This window comes from Lynx rufus, unplaced genomic scaffold, assembly GCF_022079265.1.
Source record: "Lynx rufus isolate CCGP_SWC_20201006 ecotype Redwood Valley unplaced genomic scaffold, mLynRuf1.p SCAF_7, whole genome shotgun sequence".
NCBI lineage: Eukaryota > Metazoa > Chordata > Mammalia > Carnivora > Felidae > Lynx > Lynx rufus.
Window position 1 is genome coordinate 117,798,643 of NW_025814889.1, and position 22,284 is coordinate 117,820,926.

Here is a 22,284-nt window from a genome sequence, read left to right on the forward strand (position 1 = left end):
CTGAATGCGTAACAGTTTGGCCAGCTCTTGTTTCAGTGGATTGGAAACAGGACTATCAAAAGCAATAATTTTATTTTAATAGGCTGTAATACATTTGCTTGAAGAAAGTGAATTTATTTCCCCTCGATCTCATTTAACCCTGGTGAGAAGCATGCTTTTGCTGGATGACTTAACAAAAGCTGAGAAATTCAAGGAAACTCCTTCTTCAAAAACAGAAAAATTATGTTTGTTGACTCAGGCTCACAACATTCTTATTGAACAGGTGGGTGCACTTTTGTGTCCTTAAGACTTAGACACTGACTTTTCCATCATCTTATTCAAAACCACATTAGCTAGTCACTAATACAGCGTTCCTTTCACAGATGCTAACTTTCGGAGAAACGATTGAATTTCCTTTATCAAACACTGACTCTGCAAGTCCATCGCAGCCTTTGAAAAATATCTATCTTCCCCATGTCATGTTATTGGCCAAAACAAAAATGAGGATTGGTAAGAATGCTTTAACATATATTATACTCAAGTCACTGATGAGAAATTGTCATTTTCAGGCAGGCTATCCTAGGAGTACATTCAAATGGGGCAATATTTATGAATACTCGGGCTCCATTTATTTTAATGAATAGTTTTTGATTATTTACTGTGCGCCAGATTCCGGGTGAGGTCCTGGGAAATTACTGGAGGTTAAACAGGTACAGTCACTGATCTTCATGTGGGAGGTAGAATTAAGCAAGTAAACAAACCATATGGAGAAGTGCATATTATAAATATTGTATAAAATCTTTTAATGTTTATAAAATATCCCCCTTATAAAATTTAATAGAGATAAATATTGTATAAAATAAAATATATACTTGACAAGTACCAGGCAGAAAATGAGTAAGGGTACAGAAAGCTTATGTACAATAATGCATTACATATAGGTATGTAATTATAAATTGTGATCCATTTTGTGAAATATGTGGATGAGTTCTGCTGATAAAGAAAAATGAAGGGAAGGGTGCCTGTTTAAGTAGAGTCATTGGTGAAGAGCTCTGTGTGGAAGTGGTATTTAACCCTAAACCTTAAATTGCAAGTGACTAGTTATGCATGATGGAGACAGAGAGAGCCGTGTTGTAGGTTCTGAGGTCAGGACAAGCTTGACCTGTTCTGGAAGTGCAGGAGACCAGGATAGCCTGATCAGAGTGGGCTAGGGGCAGCCTCATGGCAGAAAGTGAGCTGAAGAATCGATTGCAGGTTAGACTGGAGCCAGCTCTGACTGGACCTGATGGGAGCTGGTGGACCGGGAAGCAAGAGGCGTACAGCCCTCTGGAGCCAAAGTGGAGCTGACCAGTGCTGTCCTTCTCTGGAGCTTACAGATTGTGTCAAGCTTTCTCTAGGACACCGTCTCTGGCCTTTGACCCAAAGCTGACTGCCTCGAGCTCCCAGGCTTTTGTCCAGCTCAGAGGACAGGAAATCTTATAGCAGCTCTCTGTGTTCTAACCTATATTAATCATGCCTTTTTCTTTTCCGTATTTCTGATACTTTGACATCTGGGGTCCTGCTGACTAGGGAAGGACTTCCTGGGGCTAGCCAATGCCTAGAGATTACCAAACCACTATCCTGTGAGCATGCCCTTTAAATGGAGACTATTCCAGAGCCCATTCTCTGAACCTTTATTGGGCTCCCTTGTAGTCTTTTGCTGGGCTCTGACACTCTGAACCATTGTTTTCCTGCCCTAATCACCCCTGGGACAGGTATCATCAGACTACTAGCTCAGCCCGCTGAAATTATTTTAGACTAGCTAATCCGAAACCTGCTTTGCCTGTTTACCCCAACCTACCCGTCCCTTCCTACCACATCTAAAATAAAGATTCTTGTCCACATTTTCCCCTCGCTCCCTCTACTTCCTGACCAACTTTTGGGCTTTTCTGTCTGGCCCGGTGTGATGTGGTGTGTCCCAGCTTCTTGGGAACTGTCGTAAACTATGTTTTCAGTGGCAGTTGTCTCCTGGCCTGTACAGTAATGAAACACACCTGAACAGTAAAGAAACACACCTGAACAGTAAAGAAACCTACATTTTAAAACATACCCCTCACTTCCTGGTACCCATTTGCCTCCTGTACCAGTAGCTGCTCAGCTAAGGAGAGGTGGATGGTTGGACTACAGTGTGAAGGGAGGGCAAGAGAGCTGTGTGTGGTCAAACCATCATCTGTCCAGGATCTTCTCCCTTCTACCCCTCATGATTATTACTCATTATTATTTTATGTGATTCCTCCTCATCATCATCATCAGAGATGAATTTTATTACTTTGGGTAAATTGTATCACCTCTATATTGTTGAGTCTCCTTATTTATGAGATTAGGCTGGCCTAGCTGACCTCTAGACTTCCTTCCAGCAATCTGACCCCATAAGAGCTATTTTTGTATATTTTTAGTTCACAGTTTGTTATATTATCAGTATATTCAATTTCTACAAGAGCTTAAAGTACAGATTGTGTTAAATTGTGCAGATTGTGTGAAATCAAATGTATTCTCTGCTTTCCTGACTTCCTAATCCTGAAGATGTGTCACCACTCTGTGACAATAGTGCCACTGTTTTTTAGACTCACTTGAGGCAGAACAGCTTGCTTTCTGTTATATTATATTAAATACAGACCTAAAAAACAAAACCAAAAGCAGATTTTCTGTCAAAACAACATCAGTTTCACAACTTCTTTTTCACAGAGTTGATGTTTATTGGAAAAAGGAGCACTTCAATATTATGAAGCATAAAATCATCTGATTTGATGCTTTCTCGACAGTTTTCCTTTATAGGGAGAGTATAGATTGCATCGCAAGAATAGAGCCATTTAAACAATTGTTTTTCCTTTGTGAAAGCCTCTGATGGAAAAAGGCATTCTGAGACTTTCATAAAACCAAAAATAAGCATCATGGTTATTTGAGATTATTTTTCCCACTAATGACTGAACCTCGAGCTTCTTTATGAGATTAAAAAATAGATTATTGATTGCTTACGTAATAGCAGTGAAGAAAGATGCAAGAATGATGCTGGGGAGTGGGGATACAAGAGGGAGCCAGTGATCATCTCTGCCCTCAGACAGCCTGTCATCCTCTTAGGGGGAGAGAGAGAACTGTCAGTAATTTCTGTAACAAATCCCTTTATTGTTTCAATAGAAATCCAGAAGACAATGCAAGTGTTTTTATTATATATTAATACTTTATTATATATAACATAGATTTTATATATAGTACATATATGTCAGTGCCCAAATTACATGAAGATAATTGATAATGTTGTCGTATGTGAATAAACAGCTCTAATATAATTTGAAACAATAAATGAGACATATAAAAGGCAGATGTGTTGAAAAATGAGGTTGCCTTGGACAAAATGCTACTAGCATACCCTTACCTGGGATCTACTCACGATTGGTAATTGTTGGGATTGAAGAGCATGGACTCTGGAGAAAGATTTCTGGTCTTACTCCAGTCTGGTCTTACTCTTGTCATAATTAGAGTGTGGGCCCTGGAGTCAGACTGCCTGGGTTCTAATCACAGCCCTGCTTCTTACAAGTCACATGACTTTGGGCAAATAAAATAAAATAAAATAATCACTGTGCCGCTGCTTTGTCCTCTGTGAAGTGTACTAATGACATCCATTCAGAGTTGGGAGGATTACACGGGATAATGCTTAAGTCCTTGGGATGGTTCCTGGATTGTAGGAATCACTTAATAAGCCTGAGCTCTTCTTTTTCTCTTTTCTCATTTTTGCCCAGTGCCTCTCATTTTATCCAGCATTCAGAAAATATTTGCTACGTGTCTGTCTGTCTGTGAGGGCACACAGATTACGTCTAATGCCTCTTCAACAATACAACAGTCCTTCATTATCTTAAATGATGACGGGACCACACAAGAAGTACAGCATGTGGCCCTTATCCAAATGGCTTTGGCATCTAGTTGCAGTGATAAAATATGCATAGCAAGCCACCACTAATAGAGCTGAATAGAAACAAAATTACTGCCTATTAATATATGCAAATTTTTACTGGGAAAAATATAAAGCTTCATAAGACTTACAGACGTTTTCCTACTAACAACCTCATGTTAGGAACACAGTTGTTCTGTAGAGCATCATGAAATGTTGGAGCTGAAAGAGACCTGAGAGATTATATCCTTCATTTTAAAAATAAGAAAATGTTGAAATTTATCAAAGATAAAGTTTCTAAGTGCTACTGTTCAAGTTCATTGAAATATTTGAATATTGAGTTTAAAAAATATTTCTTAGATGCTAGAAAGTAAAGACTACTAGAGTTCTTAAGCAAACTTATTGTGAGAGAAATCTGGTAACGTGGAGGCTTGTTACAAACGCCGTGTGTTTCATTCTTTCTTCACCATCCGACTTGTTCCCTTTAGGACATACAGTGGCCAAACAAGTCTATTATACCAGTAAAAAGAAGGATCCCTCGAAGTGGTTACCTGCCCTTCATCTTTTTGAAATGGCACGGAAGCTCTGTAAGGTAGCAGCAGCAGAAGAACATGAGGTAGAGGCAGAAATTCTTTTTCAGAAAGGTAAGATGTACTTGGGGTCAGAACTGTGATAAAGTTTATGGGATTTTTTTTTCCTATTAACAATGTGCTTCTTGAAAATCTGGTCACTGACTGTAAAAAAATACATATTTTATAAAGGGCTTAGTGATGACACAAAAGTGGTACCTTTGGCAAACTTATATCAAGAAAGGGGAAAAAGAGTACTACTACTTAGTCTCTTTTATAATTACAATTGACCCTCCTTAGACAAAGTTTTATGTTTGACTCAAAAATGTCAGCATCAGCCATTTAGCTATAAATAATGCTTCTTAAAGAATGCTTGGAAGGCATTTTTTATGCGTGATTTCATTCCTTAGCTAAGCATTTTAGTTAATTTCTATAAAAGATACATACCCACTTAAATAGCTGTAGCACACCTGTAATTATAAGTTATGTACGATATATTTGCATAATTACTGTGGCTACTTTGGGCATGACAAGAGTGACGATGATGGTTGCTATCATTTGTTGATCGTCGACTAGACGCAAGGCCCTATAGTAGTCAGTGTGTAACCTCTCATATTGCCGATTCTTACAACAGTTCTACAGGGTATGCATGGCTAATCCTACTTGACAGATGAGGAAAATGAGGTACAGTCTGGTTAAGAAACCTTCTCTAAGTCAGCAGCTACTAAATGATAGTGCCCAGGCGTGAACCTAACCCTGGGAGGCTCTGTGCCCTGTCCACACACTAAATGAAAACTGAATTCTTTTTATAGCGATTATATGATTTTCCTTCCTTGCCCTTTGGCTACAAAAGTGCCATTCCACTGAACGTTGTGGCTAACCATGGGGTCGAGAGCGGTGTGAACACTGAAGTATTTGCATCATTTGTGATGGTTTTCAAGTGTTTGCTGACCTTTTAGGATTTAGCAGAGATGTTTTCTATGAGATCTGCAATACTAGACAGAGATCTGCAATACTGTATCTGTAATACAAGAGGAAGAGGACATGGATGTAGACAAAGGGAATGGGCCCCACAGGAGGAAAGGGAGGTACAAAGTAAGGAAATATAAAAATAAGATGGTAAGAACATTTGTGTCTGGAAAGCCAAAGGAGGCTTTGACTCAGTGTTGCTAACTAAAGGCAGGATGAACCCGGAGACTCCTGGGGAAAGAAGTAAAAGATCTTGCACTATTGGCTGACCTTACAGCAAAAACAACAGACAGATGGGCAGGAAGGACAGCACATCCAGTTTTCTGAAGTCCCAGCATGAAATATTTATTCTAAAGTTCTAAATGATAGAAAAAGGAAAAACCATTTGTGTACATATTTTTTTTTTTATTCTTTCAGGCAAAATAGAACGTCAAATATTGATGGAAGAGAAATCTCCAAGTTCACAACTTGAGAGTTTATTTGAAGCTATACAACTAAGCTTGAGAAATGATCAAAACTCGGGGTAAAAAAAATCTTCCCATTATTATAACATATTTTGGCTTAAGTCCCATGCTCTGGTAGTACATTGAACATTCAAGGCTGGGATGACTGGGAGACCATCTTCCTATGGCAGGACTAGTTCACTGGGGTCCATTGTCCACCAGATTTACTGACTTCCTTTCCAAGGTTGTTGCCCTTTGCTCTGACCCTAAGCCTCATTTACAGCCATGGTTGGTGATGGCAGTTATCATGGTGGCATACTGGACTGTGTATTGCTTCTAGTCTTTACTCACATCGATCTCCTATCTGTCCCAGGATTCCAGCAGCTTCCATGGATGTGAAATTGTATCTAGAAGGGATTTATGTGGATATTCACTCTGGTCAACAGGGCCAGGGATGGCCAACTTAATTCTATATAAAAATCATCTTAAGATTGAGAATAAGCTGCCATTATTACAACTGTACTGATTTAAATAGCCCCAACTGACAGGTTTGATAGTGAATACACAGACCTCACCCATATCATACAACTGCTTTCTGCATTACTCCATGTCTCTTTCCATTTTCATTGGTATAGGAGGGTAGAAAAAGAGGTCTGATTTTCAAGGTAGGTTCCTTCAGTCCTGATTTTCACTTCTTTAGTGACTTGTGTGCTGGAATATTCTAGAATGGTATGGATGCTGGGCTTCAGAGCAGTCATGCCATGGAGTGTTGCCAGCACAGGACAAGGTAGAATTCTCAACTCTCTTCAAGAGCTTCCAATTTCAGTAGGGAGGAAGGTGCTGCTGTCTCTGCCAATGGTGCTGTGAAAAGAAGGTGTGTATTTGGGACAGATACTGGTTTTGTCTATTTTTACCTTTCATCAGCTCAGAAATTGTGGAAAATGGTGCAAAATGATTATGAGTGGTGAAACTATTTAATAAGTACAGTGTTCTATCATTTTAGGTTGATAAGAGACTCCTACTTAGAAATGGCCTTATTATTTTTACATATGAGGAAGCCAAAAAACAATCTTTCAACACCACCATTAACACTTAAGGTAATAAACTATTTTATTAGAAATCTTAAGTTAATTGCCTTTGTTAACTCTGTGCTATTGAAATAATGAGACTGATTTTTATGTATGATTTGGAGAAATTCATTTATTACTTTTTAGTCACACTCATGTGTAGATACTTCTCTGGATGTTTTTTGTTTTGTTTTGTTTTGTTTTTAATATGAAATTTATTGTCAAATTGGTTTCCATACAACACCCAGTGCTCCTCCCAACGGGTTCCCTCCTCAGTGCCCATCACCCACCTCCTCTCCCTCCCACTCCCATCAACCCTCAGTTTATTCTCAGTTTTTAAGAGTCTCTTATGGTTTGGCTCTCTCACTCTCTAACTTTTTTTTTCCTCCCCTCCCCCATGGTCTTCTGTGAAGTTTCTCAGGATCCACATAAGAGTGAATACATATGGTATCTGTCTTTCTCTGTATGACTTATTTCACTTAGCATCACACTCTCCAGTTCCATCCACGTTGCTACCAAGGGCCATATTTCATTCTTTCTCATTGCCAAGTAGTATTCCATTGTGTGTATAAACCACAATTTCTTTATCCATTCATCAGTTGATGGACATTTAGGCTCTTTCCATAATTTGGCTGTTGTTGAAAGTGCTGCTATAAACATTGGGGTACAAGTGCCCCCATGCATCAGCACTCGTGTATCCCTTGGGTAAATTCCTAGCAGTGCTATTGCTGGGTCATAGGGTAGATCTATTTTTAATTTTTTTGAGGAACCTCCACACTGTTTTCCAGAGCGGCTGCACCAGTTTGCATTCCCACCAACAGTGCAAGAGGGTTTCCGTTTCTCCACATCCTCGCCAGCATCTATAGTCTCCTGATTTGTTCATTTTAGCCACTCTGACTGGAGTGAGGTGGTATCTCAGTGTGGTTTTGATTTGTATTTCCCTGATGAGGAGTGATGTTGAGCATCTTTTCATGTGCCTGTTGTATATAAGGCTCTGGAAATAAGAGTTCCTGTGGACAGTTTTGCCTGTTAAAATATAATACATGAAATGTAGGCGTATGTAAATACTCTAAGGTATTAGTATTAATCAGGAAATTGTAGAAAATGGTATATTGGTTAAGCAGATGGACAAGTAAGATGTTCATTATTGATACGGCCTGCTAACAGATCACTTTTTGATAGTCATTCATTCATTCATTCATCACATACCTATTGAACATTCACTCTGACCCAGACAGTATTCTGGAAGGTTATTAAGCAGTGATTAAGACAAACGTAGTCCTTGTTCTCGTGGAACTAGTTTTCAGTAGAGGGAGAGAGACAATAAACCAATAAAGGAAAAAAGTAAGAGGAAGGAAGGTTGGGTGGGGGGGGGGAAGAAAGGGAGAGAAAGAAGAGAAGGAAGGGGGGTTGGTTTAGGTAGTAAAATTGGAGAGTAGGAAAGAACTTGGGTTGGTGGGATTGTGAATGATGCAGTGGCAAGAGGTGGGATTTACTGGATGAGAAGGGGACCATGCAAATAGTTGCAGGGGCATGCACTTCTAGAGTGGTGCTTCCAAACCAAGGGGCAGAAGCATCTCTGGGGATCCTGTGAAAATGCAGAGTCTGATTCAGTAAGTCAAGGATGGGGTCTGAGATTTGGCATTTCTGCTGGTCTGTGGGCCACATTTGAATTCCAGGGATCTAGACTGAGGGAGATCCTGTGGGCAGGATGTGGGTGCTTTGGAGATATATGAGGCCAGTAACTTTTAATTTTTAATTAATTTATTATTATTATGATTATTATTAGTTTGTTTTAGAGAGAGAGACTGTGTGAGCAGGGGAGAGGAGCAGAGGGAGAGAGAGAGAGTGAGGGAGGGAGGGAGAAAGGAAGAATCTTAAGTAGGCTCCATGCTCAGCATTGTTCTTACATTATAGTTATTTAATGTTATTATGTATTCTTCATTTAGTGCCTATTAGTATTCTTTCCAGAATTTAAATAGGTAAATTGCCCAAACTTACAGAGCCAGTAAGCCACAAGGGCTACCCCAAAACCTAAGTGGCTTCATTACAGCTAATGACTAGGGTTCTCGTATTTTGGGAGAGGGCTGTATTGCTTAGATTATCCATAGGTGGCTTCTCCAGGTATCATCTACCTCCAGCCAATCTTAGCACTTGATCTAGGCTAGGCCACATTTACACGTTGTGTTTCCTGCTCTGGCATCAGCACTATTCACTGACTTTCTTTTTCCTTGGGAGTCCTGTAGCCAGAAGTAAAACAAAGATATCTTTGTTATTGTTTGTTTTATTCTGCAGTCTTGTTGAAGATCAAGGAATTGGCCAAAATATGAGCATCAAAAAATTAGAACCAAGCAGTCTAATTGAACAGTTTTATCCATATTAGTTAAATATTAAGAATTAACTATTAATACTTATTTTAGCTATATTTAAAAATGTAAAACAGGCAGATATTACATTGCCATTGGAGTTTCTTTCTGTTAATTTTTGTAGCATTGACTTTCTTATTTAAAAAATTGAACACACACACACGGTAAAAAAAATATCTTCATTCATTGCTATTTTTGCTATTCTATGGAACTTTATGATTACATCATCCTTTAATAGTTCCCTAGTTAGAAAAGTGATAGCGAATACCTATCAGAAACCTTTAAGTAATATTCTTATTTCTGACATTCTCACACAATGTATTCAACTTATAAATCATCTATTAAAATGGCAAATACCATTTTAAGTAAATACTTTCCTTAAAATGCCATTTGTGTTTATTTTATTGTTATTCAAATCCAAGCTCAGTATAAAAAATTAGAAAAGATGAGAAAAATAAGCACCCTTAAGAGCCATAATAACCACTGTTAATAATTTTCTTTGCTTGTGTATACAGGGAATGTATGTGTATACATATCTTTTTAAAAATAGGATCATACTTTGTATACTATTTTGTAACCTCTACTTTTCTGTCTCTAATATATTTGAACATCTTTTCATGTCAATACATCTAATACATACATTATTATTCTTTATTTTTACATTATTATTCTTAATGGCTATATAGTGTTCCACTGAAATGTCATTTTCAGAGGATGAGAAAATTTGTCATGCAACTTCATGGTATCTTTATCTATCTTTATTATAACATATGTGCTATATTTTTTAGACTCCTACCAGAATGCATAGTTCTATTAAAGAACCAACAGTAAATAGATTTGAAGTGTACAGTTCACTGGCCTGGACTGTGATAAGAGCTGCTGCCCAGGTTGGTGTGATTTTTATTTAAGCTTCCTTTTAACTGGCCTGTCTGTATCCTCTACCTACTAGTTACTAAGACAGCATAATGTATCTAGACAAGAGAAAGGAAAATTCACATTCTTTAGGATTTATGCCAATGATCTTTCTTTGGGAAGATTAGGAATGCTCCTTAAGTATGTTGTGTTTTTAATCTTTATTAGGCAGGCCTGTCTTTGTTTGTTTTGGCTTTTCTTTAATGAAAGTATTGGCAGATACATATGTGCACATTTTGACATTTTGGCAAATATCTTTCAGAGCTAGGTGAGATAGCCTATTTAAAAGTGACTCATGCATTAATTAAATTGTCAACAATAATGATTTGTTTGACAATGATATATACTACATGTTGGGCATCACATGTTGTTTTCCAGATTGTCTTTATTTTTTCTTCCAATGTATATTGAATATGATTTTATGAATTCACTTTTTCACATTATGGGCCTAATGGATAATCTATGAATCGGAAAGCTTACATTTATGAATTCTAATTCTGCATTAATTTTAGGTCAGTGAAGCTGTGCTAGCAGTTAATCTACTTATTGGAAAGAAGAATGCTAGAACTGATAAAGTCAGCCAAGGGGCCTTACCAAATATTCCCGAATTTGCCACTGTGGATCTTTTGGCTTCATATACAGATTATTTGCTTGGTATGTTTGAAATGTCTAGGCATTTTATAAAAACCTGATACATGTAATGCATAATCAAGTTGCAAAGGTTTAATCATGGTGATTTGTTGGGTTTTAGCTCAGAGAGTATCATGGCAGGAGGAACCTCAGAAAGACAGGGGCTCTGCAGCCTAGCTGCCAAAACAAAGGGGCATCACTTCATTGTATGTACGTCTGTGTTAATCAGCTGTTGCATTTCAGATGCAGGACTCTGTGAAAAATGGTATTTCCTTCTGTCTATTTTCCAGTTCACACATGTCAAATGAGGCCTTTTGGAAATATTTACTTGTGGATCCTTTCCTGATCCCCTAAAATGTGTGCTCACCCTCGTACTCTCATGTAGTTCTCTGTTCTTTTTCTTAGTTATTTTATATTTGTGTGTGTGCGTGTGCATGTATGGGTGTGCACACGGGTATACATGTTTGAACTCTTTCTCTCATTAAGCTATCATCAGCTTCCTGAGGATGGGGACTTTATTTGACTTGCTGCCCTAACTGCAGAAAATCACACATTACTTGCACATGACAGGCATTTGTAATTGTTTATTTTTTTTTTCATTTTTTTGTTTGTTTATTTTTGAGAGAGAGAAAGAGAGAGAGCACAAGTGGGAGAGAGGCAGAGAGAGAGGGAGACGCAGAATCTGAAGCAGGCTGCAGGCTCTGAGCTGTCAGCACAGAGCCCAATGTGGGGCTAGAACCCATGAACTGTGGTATCATGACCTGAGCTGAAATTGGAGGCTTAACTGACTGAACCACCCAGGCGCCCCTCATAATTGTTCAATGAATTAATGAATGAGAGGTTAGAATTTAAACTTGATCTCACTATTATTTGTTTTTTCTATTTTACGGCTCCTTTGTTAGCTAGCAAACCGTTATATAAACCTCTAAGTCAGATCAGCAGTAATATATTTAAGATTCATTTATGTGTTTGTCCATTCATTCATTTGAAAAATAGTTATCGAGTGCTTCTTGTATGCTGAACACTTGGATGGTTCAAAGACATAAGGTGCTGGAGTCTTACTTCCAGGCTGACATTTCAGTAACAACAATAACTAATTTTCCTTGGCACTAGGTGAGCATTGAGCCAAATGCGGTGAAGAGTGCTACTTTAACCTGGTGGGGGTGGGAGTGTTCTTCCTAAAGCCGCTGAAAACACATCTGTAGGCAGCAGCTTACTCTGCTGAAGTGTTAAGTCAACTTTAGCCAAAGGATTAGTGTCTAAAACCATCCCTTTCCTTGGCTTTCTTCCTTTCCAACCCAAAAATGTATTGCCTGAGGTTAAACCATTAGATGAACTTTTTATGCCAAGTTGTGGTTTTCCTATTTTATTGCTTTGATGTCTGGTGGGATTTTGTTTCATCGGTTTCATCTAAAATGCTGTATTAAGCAGTTATTACCAAAATTATGCTGTGTATCAAACAACCCTAGAACTTAGTGGCAATGAGAATTCATCCTTTGACTTGGTCTGGTCCATGTACATTTGTTATGAAGCCCAGGCTGAGGAGGCAGTGGCTGTTTGGAGCATGCTCTTCTCACGGCGTACAGCAGAGCAAAGGGGCCAAGCTCTATCACAGAAGTACACTCAAGGTCTCTCTTCACACCACATCTCACTGGCCATGGCAAATCATATGGCCAAGTCCAACATCAGTGAGGAAGGGGAATCCACTGTGCCAGGCGAGGAAGGGAGAGGGGCACGAATGTTTGCTGAATGATAATCCAAACTATCTTACGTGACAAGTCCAGTCTGTGGCTGGCAGCTACCTGAGAGGAATTCTGAACCCCTGTATGGAAATACAGGAAAAGGTGTCGCAGTGATCCGTTAATGATGTCACCCATGGGCACATGCAGTGAGGAGCCGCATCCCGATCCAAATGATCTGAGTTGATCAGTTGAGCAGGTGGTCTTCATCTTAGCTGTGCTTACTGCTAGAATGTGTGATTTCTTTGCCCTTCTCAGTGATTTTCATAGTATATTCCAATTTTCAGTTTCTGTTTTGTACCATTAGCACTCTTTTACTGTTTTACAAAAATAGTAATTTGAAATGACCAAATTTTGAAGTCCCATCTATTTTGCATTTTGCCTTGCCTTAAGGGTAATAGTTTTGCCCTCCAGTATTTTCCTAGCAGACTGATAATTAATTCATGCTGATGATTTCCCTCACTTCAGTATTTGGGTTGGAAGGAGGTACTGAATCCCCTTCTGACTGCTACAAATACCCAGACGGCAACGAAGTTTATATTATAATGAATTGCTAATGGGCAACAGCAACAAATAAAACTTGTTTGATTTTCCTTGTATTAGCATAAATTAGCATCCAGGAGAAAACGTCCTCAGTAATCTCACCTTTGCTAGCATTGATGTGTACTCAAGGTGGTGACCAGTAGTCATGGTTTTTGTGTGTGGAACGCTGCACCAGATATTTGTGTCCAAAAGGAAGGAGGAGTCATAGAAAACCAAGAAAGTGAGTCTTTCCTTCCATGAGGTTCCAGTCATTGACAGTCAGAACAGAGATACACTTTGGAATTATATAGATATGTCTCTTAAGAGGTCCATATTAATGGAAGCAAATTAGGCTGAAGCTGGACGATAGACAGGATGGGCATATTAGTTAATTGGAAACATTTTTTTTTTCTGGAACAAGTATATTGTGGGGCAGGTATAAAAAACCACATTTTCTCAACAGAGCAATTGGCAATCGGAGAAGCATGATGACAGAATAGACTATTCATGTGTATGTGAACCATAATAGGTCAGCATGTGTACCAGAGAGCTACTGTATGATGTCTGCAGAATAAGAAGATAACCAGAGTGATTCAGCTGATCCAATTTATAGAGGTTTTCTCTACATTGTCTTATAGGCATAGAGACCCTGAGATGATGATACTGGCAATATAAGATCATATTTAGTTTCAATGCAAAAAAAACACACACATTTATTAGATGCCTACTTTGGGCCTAGTTGTATTTAAATATACTTATCTTTTTTGTCTTGATTTTCTTGCGGCTTTAGGAAAAATTTCAGCTGGGATAAGAATTGTTAAATTCTGCAAGACAGTTTGAATTAAAAGTACAATTTAGGGCTAGTGGTCCTGGATGCAGCTTCTCACAACCAAATGCACTTGGTCTATAGAAAATATAAATGTTTGTCTTGCGAAAACTAATGGCGGTGAACCTATTGTCAGAACATACAAAGAGAACTGTGAACAAAGACTTAGGATCACAGCTGACCTTTAATATAGGCTCTGCCTGTTGAAACAGAGAAAAGCTTTCAGCCTGAAAAAATAGGATTTGTTCTTTCCTTACTGCCTTGGGCCTGGTCCAGAAACATGGGGTCAATACCAACTAAAAACTGAGATGCCATTCCTCTGCTACTATCTTGATTTCTTGTATTCCTCTGAGACACAATACTCCATAGGTGGGGACCTAGGGAAACACATTACATCCTCAAATCCCAAAGTATTACACTACTTACAGATTAGAATGGAGAAAAATCATTTATGCTAATAGCAGTGATGTGTGTGTGTGTGTGTGTGTGTGCACATGCGTGTGTGTACCTGCTATGTATCAGTTCATAGTATTAGCAGCTGAGACAATTGGAGCATGATGAGAACCATCTTCAGTGAAGCAGAGCTGTCCTGGTCCAACACCTGCAAGCTTCTAGAAATGTCATTCAGAGCTCTATACTTTGATCACTTAAATCTGAGAAGGAACCGTCTCATGACCAAGAGCAGAGCACATATTCTCCACCCTCTATTACCAGACTCTAGGTGTGAAGACATTCTTTATTCTAGACAGAGTCAACAATGAAAAATAGGAAGCAACAGAAGGCACCCGTAAGGAAACATTGCCAGACAAGCACAATGAAATGCTCTCTTGAAGACTCAGAGGAAGACTGACACTTCAGGGAGCCAAAAGAAATGTAACAAGATCCTTTAAAACCTTCAGCAGGGCCCGGTCAAAGACTGACACAAAACAGAAAGCCATATGCAGCGAATGCTAGATAACAGTGGGACCAGTGTGTCCTGATGCCATACGCTAGTGCTTTATGTGATTTCATCTGTCCTTGACGAAAATCCCATGGCAGTGTCATTATGCATATATATTAAACGAAGAAAGGTCCTCAGAGAGGTTATGTAACCAGGATAATTTTCTACTGCTGATGCAAATCCTGATCTATCCGGTTCTAAAAGCTGTGCCCTTGATCACTGTGTTGGGTGTGATAAGAAAGTATTACCAGGAAATCAAAGTGCAGAATGAATGCATCACCCTTTCGGATTGAGCTGACATGAAAGATGCTTTTTCCCTCCCCAATCCAAACATGTAACACAAGGTTGGATAAAACAGAACTGAAATTGTTTTAACTTACAGCTGAGCATGAAGTCAGGAAAGGGAAATCTCAAGTTACCAAAGTAAATTGAGTGATTCTAAGCAAGAGCTGAAGGTGAGGACGCCATTGGCGAGGGCACTGCTAGGGCTGGGACTTGGATGCGAGGACAAAGAGGGGGTCTGGAAGGAGGGCCCTGTGGGTAGGGAAGGTCAGAACCCTGCTAACTGCTTAGAATTGAGCTTCAGAGTGGGCTTGTCAAATTGAGGACTAGAAACACATTGCCCACCGGCTTGAGTAGATGCAGAGAAACGTGCCAAATTGCCCGGTCAGGGCCAAAAATGAGTCACTTGGGAGAAGTCAGAACCCCACCTGAGATTGTAAGGTTGGAATTCTCACCACCTGAAAGTTGCAGGGAAATGAGCATAAATACTTGCCCAGAACCAGTGAAACCCATGCAGCTCTGGCTGAGGCTGGAGGGAAACGGTTGCAAAAGGATACACCTCCCACAAAGGTTCTTCTGAAAATAAATGTATATTGCAGGTTATACCTGGAAAAATTCTGACATCACTTTTGGATTATAAAGACAAAGAAAGTAATTGTGAGCATTCAGTCAGGAAAAGTGGACTTTCTATAAAGAAAGAAGAGTTGAACTGGCCTTAATTTTCTCCTGTGACATTAAAGACCAGACGACATTGCTCAAATATGTACAGAGGCTCTTTTAGTTTAGTTCAATTTTTTACATAGGTGATTTGTTCTCAAGAATCAAAACTCAAAAGACCTCAAAGGGCATGGAGAGAAAAGTCTCCCTTCTGTCTTCTCTACAAATGACTGACTTGTCCCTAGAGACAATTGATGTTGTCATTGTATTCCTGCTGTAACCAACAACCACAATTTAGTGGTTTAACACAACACAAGGTCTGTCTTCCAGTTCAGGAGGTCAGAAGTCTAAAATGGGTCTCACTGGGCTAACAAAATTAAGGTGTCAGCGGAGTACTTTAGGGGAGGCGTTAGGTGAGAATCTCTTTCCTTGTGTTTTCCGGGGGCTTGTGGCCCCTCCCTACATCTTCCAATCTCTCTGACTCTGACATACCCTGTCTCTCTCTCTTGTTTCCCTTTTCTACATATAAGGGCGTCTAGGATTACACTGGGACTACATGGATGACCTAAGAAAACTCCCCCTCTGAAGGTCAGCTGATAAGCAATCTTAATTCTATCTGCAGCCATATTTCTCCTTTGCCCTGTAACCTAACATATTCAGAGGTTCTGGGGATGAGTACACGGACATCTTTTGGGAACCTTTATTCTGCTACCACAATCAGTTTTCTAGGTTCTGTACCAGAGGTATACATGCTTATGCAAACTGCTGAGGTGCCACTGGAGAGGACAGAATCCACTCCAATTTATTTAAGCAGAAGGAGATTTATTAAGACTTCCAAAATCCCTGCCAGGACCGAAGAAACAAATTCTAGGCTGAACATCCTGACTAAGCGACACAAAGCTAGGCCACCAAGGGAACTGGAGGTTTTTGTTTTGTTGTAAATAAGTGTCTTAGTCTGTTAACACCGCTATAACAAAATACCACAGACTGGCTAGCTTATAAACAACAGAAATGTACTTCTCACAGGTGTGGGAGCTGGAAGTCCAAGATCAGGTTCAGTACCTAGTGAGGGCCCGCTTTCTGGTATCTAGATGGTGCCTTCTCATGTGATAGAAGGGGCTAGGGATCTCTCTGGAGCCTCTCAGTACTCATCCCATTCAGGAGGGACCTAATGTCATGAGCTCAGCACCTCCCAAAGGCCTCACCTTCTAATATCATACTGGGGATTAGCATTTCAACATATTTGGGAGGAGACACAAACATTCAGACCAGAGCGTAAAGGCAGCTGTAGAATCAGGAATCTGCCTGCAAAGGAAGGAGGCTTTGCTCTGGCTGCAGCCTCAAGAGCCACGTGGCCTCTGCCAGAACCCACACCAGCAAGAGAGGTGCCTCGAATCCTGTCTCCTGCACCACCTAGCACAGTGCCAATTTCAACTTCTACGTGAATGTGTGGAATTCATGACACCTAAGTCCCATGCAGGGCCCTAGCTGCAAGGAAATCTCGCAAACGTGATTTTTATCTTTGTAACTTCAATATAGGCAGGCACATTCAGGGTTTAGGATGGATGTTGCATGAACCAATATGGCTGCACACACCAATACAATGATATGTTTTTCCCTAAACAAATACAATTAATAACATAAATATTAGTGCACACAATTACTTTCCTTGCTCTTTTTTCCTTCCACTTAATATAAGTGTATCTATTGGCAAATTTTTCAAATCAATACAGTGTCTTTTTATCGTTGCATAATAACCCTCTATAAATTGTGTTATAGCTAAATTAGTCTCCTTTTGATAGATTTTTTTTAGGTTGTTTCTACTCTTTTGCTATTACATACAACTCTACTATAGGTAACCTTGTATGTATGTATATATGTGTGCCTTATATATGTTATCTATTGACCCAATAGATATAGTGTATCTATTGACCCAGTAGATACGATGTGTCTGTTGACCCAATAGCTATACTAGCCTATGTACAAAACTTTACATATATATGATATATATGTATATCTGTGAATACACACAGGTATACACACATGTACACTTTATCTATGAATACACACACAAACACACACATGTATAATTTTAAGAAGATTTCATTTTAATTTACACATCTCTTGCTAGGACTAAGCTTAATCATCTTTTGTGTGAACTTTCTGCCCATAATCTTTGCTCAATTTTTCTTGAGGTGTTTTTTTTTTTTTTTCATTTCTTTAAGTATCTGTGAAAGCTCTTCCCCCTGCCTTTTATAGAAATCAGTCCTTTAATTTGCAAATATATTTTTCCAATTATCAATTGGAATTGGAATTCCAATTATCCAATTTTTTTTGATGGTGGTTCTATACCATAAAAAAATGTTTTATTTCAAAATAGTATAAATTATTAATCTTTAAAAATTTTTTTAAATGTTTTTATTTATTTTTGAAAGAGAGACAGACAGACTGAGTAAGAGTGAGGAGGGGCAGAGAGGGAGACACAGAACCCGAAGCAGGCTCCAGGCTCCGCGCTGTCAGCACAGAACCTGATGTGGGGCCCTAACGTGAACTGCGAGATCATGACCTGAGCCGAAGTCAGATGCTCAACCGACTGGGCCACCCGGGCTACATTATTAATCTTTTCTCTGATAACTTCTGGATTTATATCAGAAAGATCTAGTCCCTACTCTAAGACTATAAGTGTGTTCTCCCACAGACTTTTAATAATTTATGGAAACCTATTTGGAATATGTAAAAAATGACAAATGGATACACATTTAGTTTTTCCAGATGGCTGCCTTATTTCTGTACTTTTTATTCATTTCCTGTTGCTCTGTTCTATTCAGGCTTCAACACCACACTGTTTTAATTATCATAGCCTTATATTTAATATCTATTAGGATGAGTCTCCACTCACTAATCTTTCTTATCGAAATTGTCTTTTATGACTTATATTTTTTTAACTTTGGAAGCAGCTTGCCTAGTTAAAAAAGTTCTCTTGTGTTTTTATGAGCTGCATTACATTTAGGCATTAACTTAGGAATAACTTACATTTCTATGTTATCAAGTCATCTTAACCAAGAATATTACATGTCCTATAGTTTTTACTTCAAGTCTTTTTGTTTTTTAGTCCCTTAGGAGTACTTTAACATTTTCTTCCAATAGATCTTGTATGTTTCTTCTTAGGTTTATTTCTAAATAGTTAAACTTTTTATTGGCACTGTAAAATTTTTTCATTGAATTTCTACTGGTTGTTGTTTTTGTGTATGGAGGCTATTGATGACTCTCTATTACTTTATTATCTTCCAATTGTTTTTTCCACTTGATTTTTCGTAAACAAAGTCTGGGTCAGTACACGTTTTCTGTAAAGGGACTGATAGTAAATATTTTAGGCTTTGTCGTCTCTGTTGCAAGCAGTCAACTCTGCTACCGTGATGTGAAAGGCACCACAGGCAGGATGTAAACGAATGGACGTGGCTGTGTTCCACTGACACGTAGTTATGGACACTGATGTTTGAATTTCATAAAACTTTGACATGTCACAAAATATTCTTCTTCTTCTGCTTTTTTTCAGCCACTTAAAAGTATGAAAACCATTCTTAGCTCATGGGCCATACATTAACATGGATAGGCCTGATTTGGCCCATGAACTATAGTTTGACAACCCCTGGAAAAGGTGAATAGAAGTCTCCTACTATTACTATCATTTTATCTCTTGTCTTATAGCTATAGTATTTTTTTTAATTGTTGCAACTGTTACTTAAGGTATGAATATTCTATTTAAATTATATATATATGTATATATATATATATATACACATATACATATAAAGTTTATTTATTTCTTTTGAGAGTGAGAACACAAGCAGGGGAGGAACAGAGAGCGAGGGAGAGAGAGAATCCCAAGCAGGCTCTGCACTGTTAGCACACAGCCTGATACGGGGCTTGAACTCACAAACTTCAAGATTGTGACCTGAGCAGAAACCAAGAATTGGATGCCTAACTGACTGAGCTACCTTTATTGTGGATTAGACTGAGCTACCTCATATCTTTATTGTGAATTAGACCCTGTAACATTATAAAGGCTCCACTTTTGTTTCACTTGGTGCTTTTTGGCCAGAATGCTAGCTTGTCTGATAGTAGGTTCACAAATGTTCCTTTTGTTTGTTTGTTTACATTTTTCTAGAACACATTTGCCCATTCTTTTATTCCCAACCTTTCTCAATAATCTTATTTTAAATATGCCTCTTAAATAGAACACAGAATTGGGTTTTCTTTGTTTTAAAACTTGATCGTTGTGTTTTTTTAGCAATAGGCAACTGGCTAAACAATTTTAACCAATTGACATGAAAGGTAACTTTGGCATTATTTTGTATCATTTTACAAGATGTATGTAATAAATTAGGAAAAAAACAATAAAATAAAGTTGTAATTGCAGGAAAAAAAACAATAAACTATTAGCAAAGTTATTTAGGAAAATTACAGTAAAAAAAGAACCCCACAAATGATAAATGATAAGACAAAAGTGATCACTGATATGGAGAAATTAAATTATTAGAGTTTTTTTGTTTCGCTCTAAGCAAATAAATTTGAAAAACTTTGTAGAATATATAATTTTGGAGAAAAATGTAATTTACTTCAAATTTCCTTCAAATTACATTATACAACAATTAGGCAAATCTATTATTATAGAAGAAATAAAGTTACATTAGAAATTAAGACTGACAGGGATATATAATCTTTATGTAGTAATTAGTAATATGTAATAACCCCTTTCGGGAATTAATCAGGCAAAAGCTGTTAAAATGGTAAACACCACCTTTGACCCACTAATCTCAATTTGGGAATCTATACTATAGAAATAAAAATCTTTGTGTTATATGAACAAAAGAAAAGAAATTAAGACTGAAAAATTAAAATTTATTGATTATTTTTCTATTTATATTTTTTTAATATATGAAATTTATTGTCAAATTGGTTTCCATACAACACCCAGTGCTCAACCCAAAAGATGCCCTCTTCAATACCCATCATATTGATTAATTTTAAAAGAATAGTAATAAATCCATTGCAAGTTAGCATGAAGAACACTAAAAATCTCTTTAGTGTCTGGCATAATTAAAGATAGCTAGACTCTTACACCTCCTTCTGCAGTCAGTCTGTTATAGGGTAATATTTTCGTTGAAATATGTGAAGAAAACCTAGCCTCACACAGATATGTAGACAGAAAATGGAGGATTATTTTAGGAACCTTTTCAGATAATTGTGGATATTCTTCTTTGGTCCCAAACCAACCCTGGGTAAGTGGTAGTTTCTTAAAGGTTAGTTCCGATGTAGACTCTGAAGCAGTATCACTGAACTCTTTGTACCCTGTTACATTAAAACACATTAGTCTTTCAGTTTGAATGGATCTTTTACTCAGGCATGATTTTGTTACACCGTGTATTAGACACTTGGAAAATAGTGACTCCTGGGTTATGTAGAACTTCCAAATGTTGGTGCAATTCACTGGACAATTTTTAAAAATCAAAATTTTAAAATATCACCGCCATTCGTATGAGAAAAGTCTAAGCACTGGGAAGCCCATGGTGGCATATACAAATTTTCCAAAACTCTCTGCTTTTACTGAAAATTTTGAATTTTATCATTGGCAGCAAATACTGTCAGTTGTTTTCCTTGAAGACCTACTACTTTTATTTGTGAGAAAGCGTTTGCCACCTACTTAAGTCTGAAAGCAGTTTGTCTCCGCAGTTGTTCAGTGGGTGGGCTGCAGGGGTGGGGGGTGGAGCAGTGCATTCCGTTTGCAACTTAATCACAGAAGTGCTTTTCCTCAACACAGCCATTGCGCTTCAGTATGAAGCAGAAATATTTGATGTGTGTTTCCCATGTTATCACACAGAATGTGAAAAAGACGGGTACTCGGGGTCAGTAGTTAATAACATTAATTTTACTGCTTTATCAGGGATATTCTTAAGTGAAACTGGCACTTTAATTAACTTGTTCATTTTACAATGAGTGCGTGGCAATGAAAAATGCAAGAACTACTAGTGCGTTTGGTGTCACTGCCTTCCTAGGTTCGTGCTAAGGCACCGCCGTTTTATTTACCGTTGCTTTTGCACCGTCAGTGCAAACATCAACACGGTTATTCCAGGATCAACCACTGGATTCAGAAAGACTATTCAACACTGCACATTTCACTTGCATTACTGCTCATCATTCACATACAAGGAGATCTTTGAACAGTGGGTGCCGATGCTGTCAAATATAACCAAAATTACATGTCCAGCAATGTCTGTAGATTTGAGCATGTGCAAGGCAAAAGTACAACTGTGCAGAGGAGCTGTTAATAGAGTCTTCATGTTTGCAGCGACATCTATTTTTATTTATTTATTTATTTGTTTGTTTATTTATTTTGAGAGAGAACGAGAGGGGAGCAAGAGGGGGAGAGAGAATCTTAAGCAGGCTCTATGCTCAGC

At 38.3% G+C, this 22,284-nt stretch overlaps 1 protein-coding gene across 1 annotated transcript in view; it reads left to right on the forward strand.

The window, feature by feature from the left end:
* The window catches only part of CFAP54 (cilia and flagella associated protein 54), a 290,869-nt gene that overhangs the window by 209,462 nt on the left and 59,123 nt on the right, over positions 1-22,284 (forward strand). Inside the window, exons 54-60 of the mRNA XM_047065944.1 lie at positions 83-262; positions 363-489; positions 4,393-4,548; positions 5,860-5,965; positions 6,889-6,982; positions 10,107-10,205; positions 10,743-10,884. Coding sequence (XP_046921900.1) covers positions 83-262; positions 363-489; positions 4,393-4,548; positions 5,860-5,965; positions 6,889-6,982; positions 10,107-10,205; positions 10,743-10,884 — 904 coding nt within the window. The remainder of the gene's footprint in view (positions 1-82; positions 263-362; positions 490-4,392; positions 4,549-5,859; positions 5,966-6,888; positions 6,983-10,106; positions 10,206-10,742; positions 10,885-22,284) is intronic.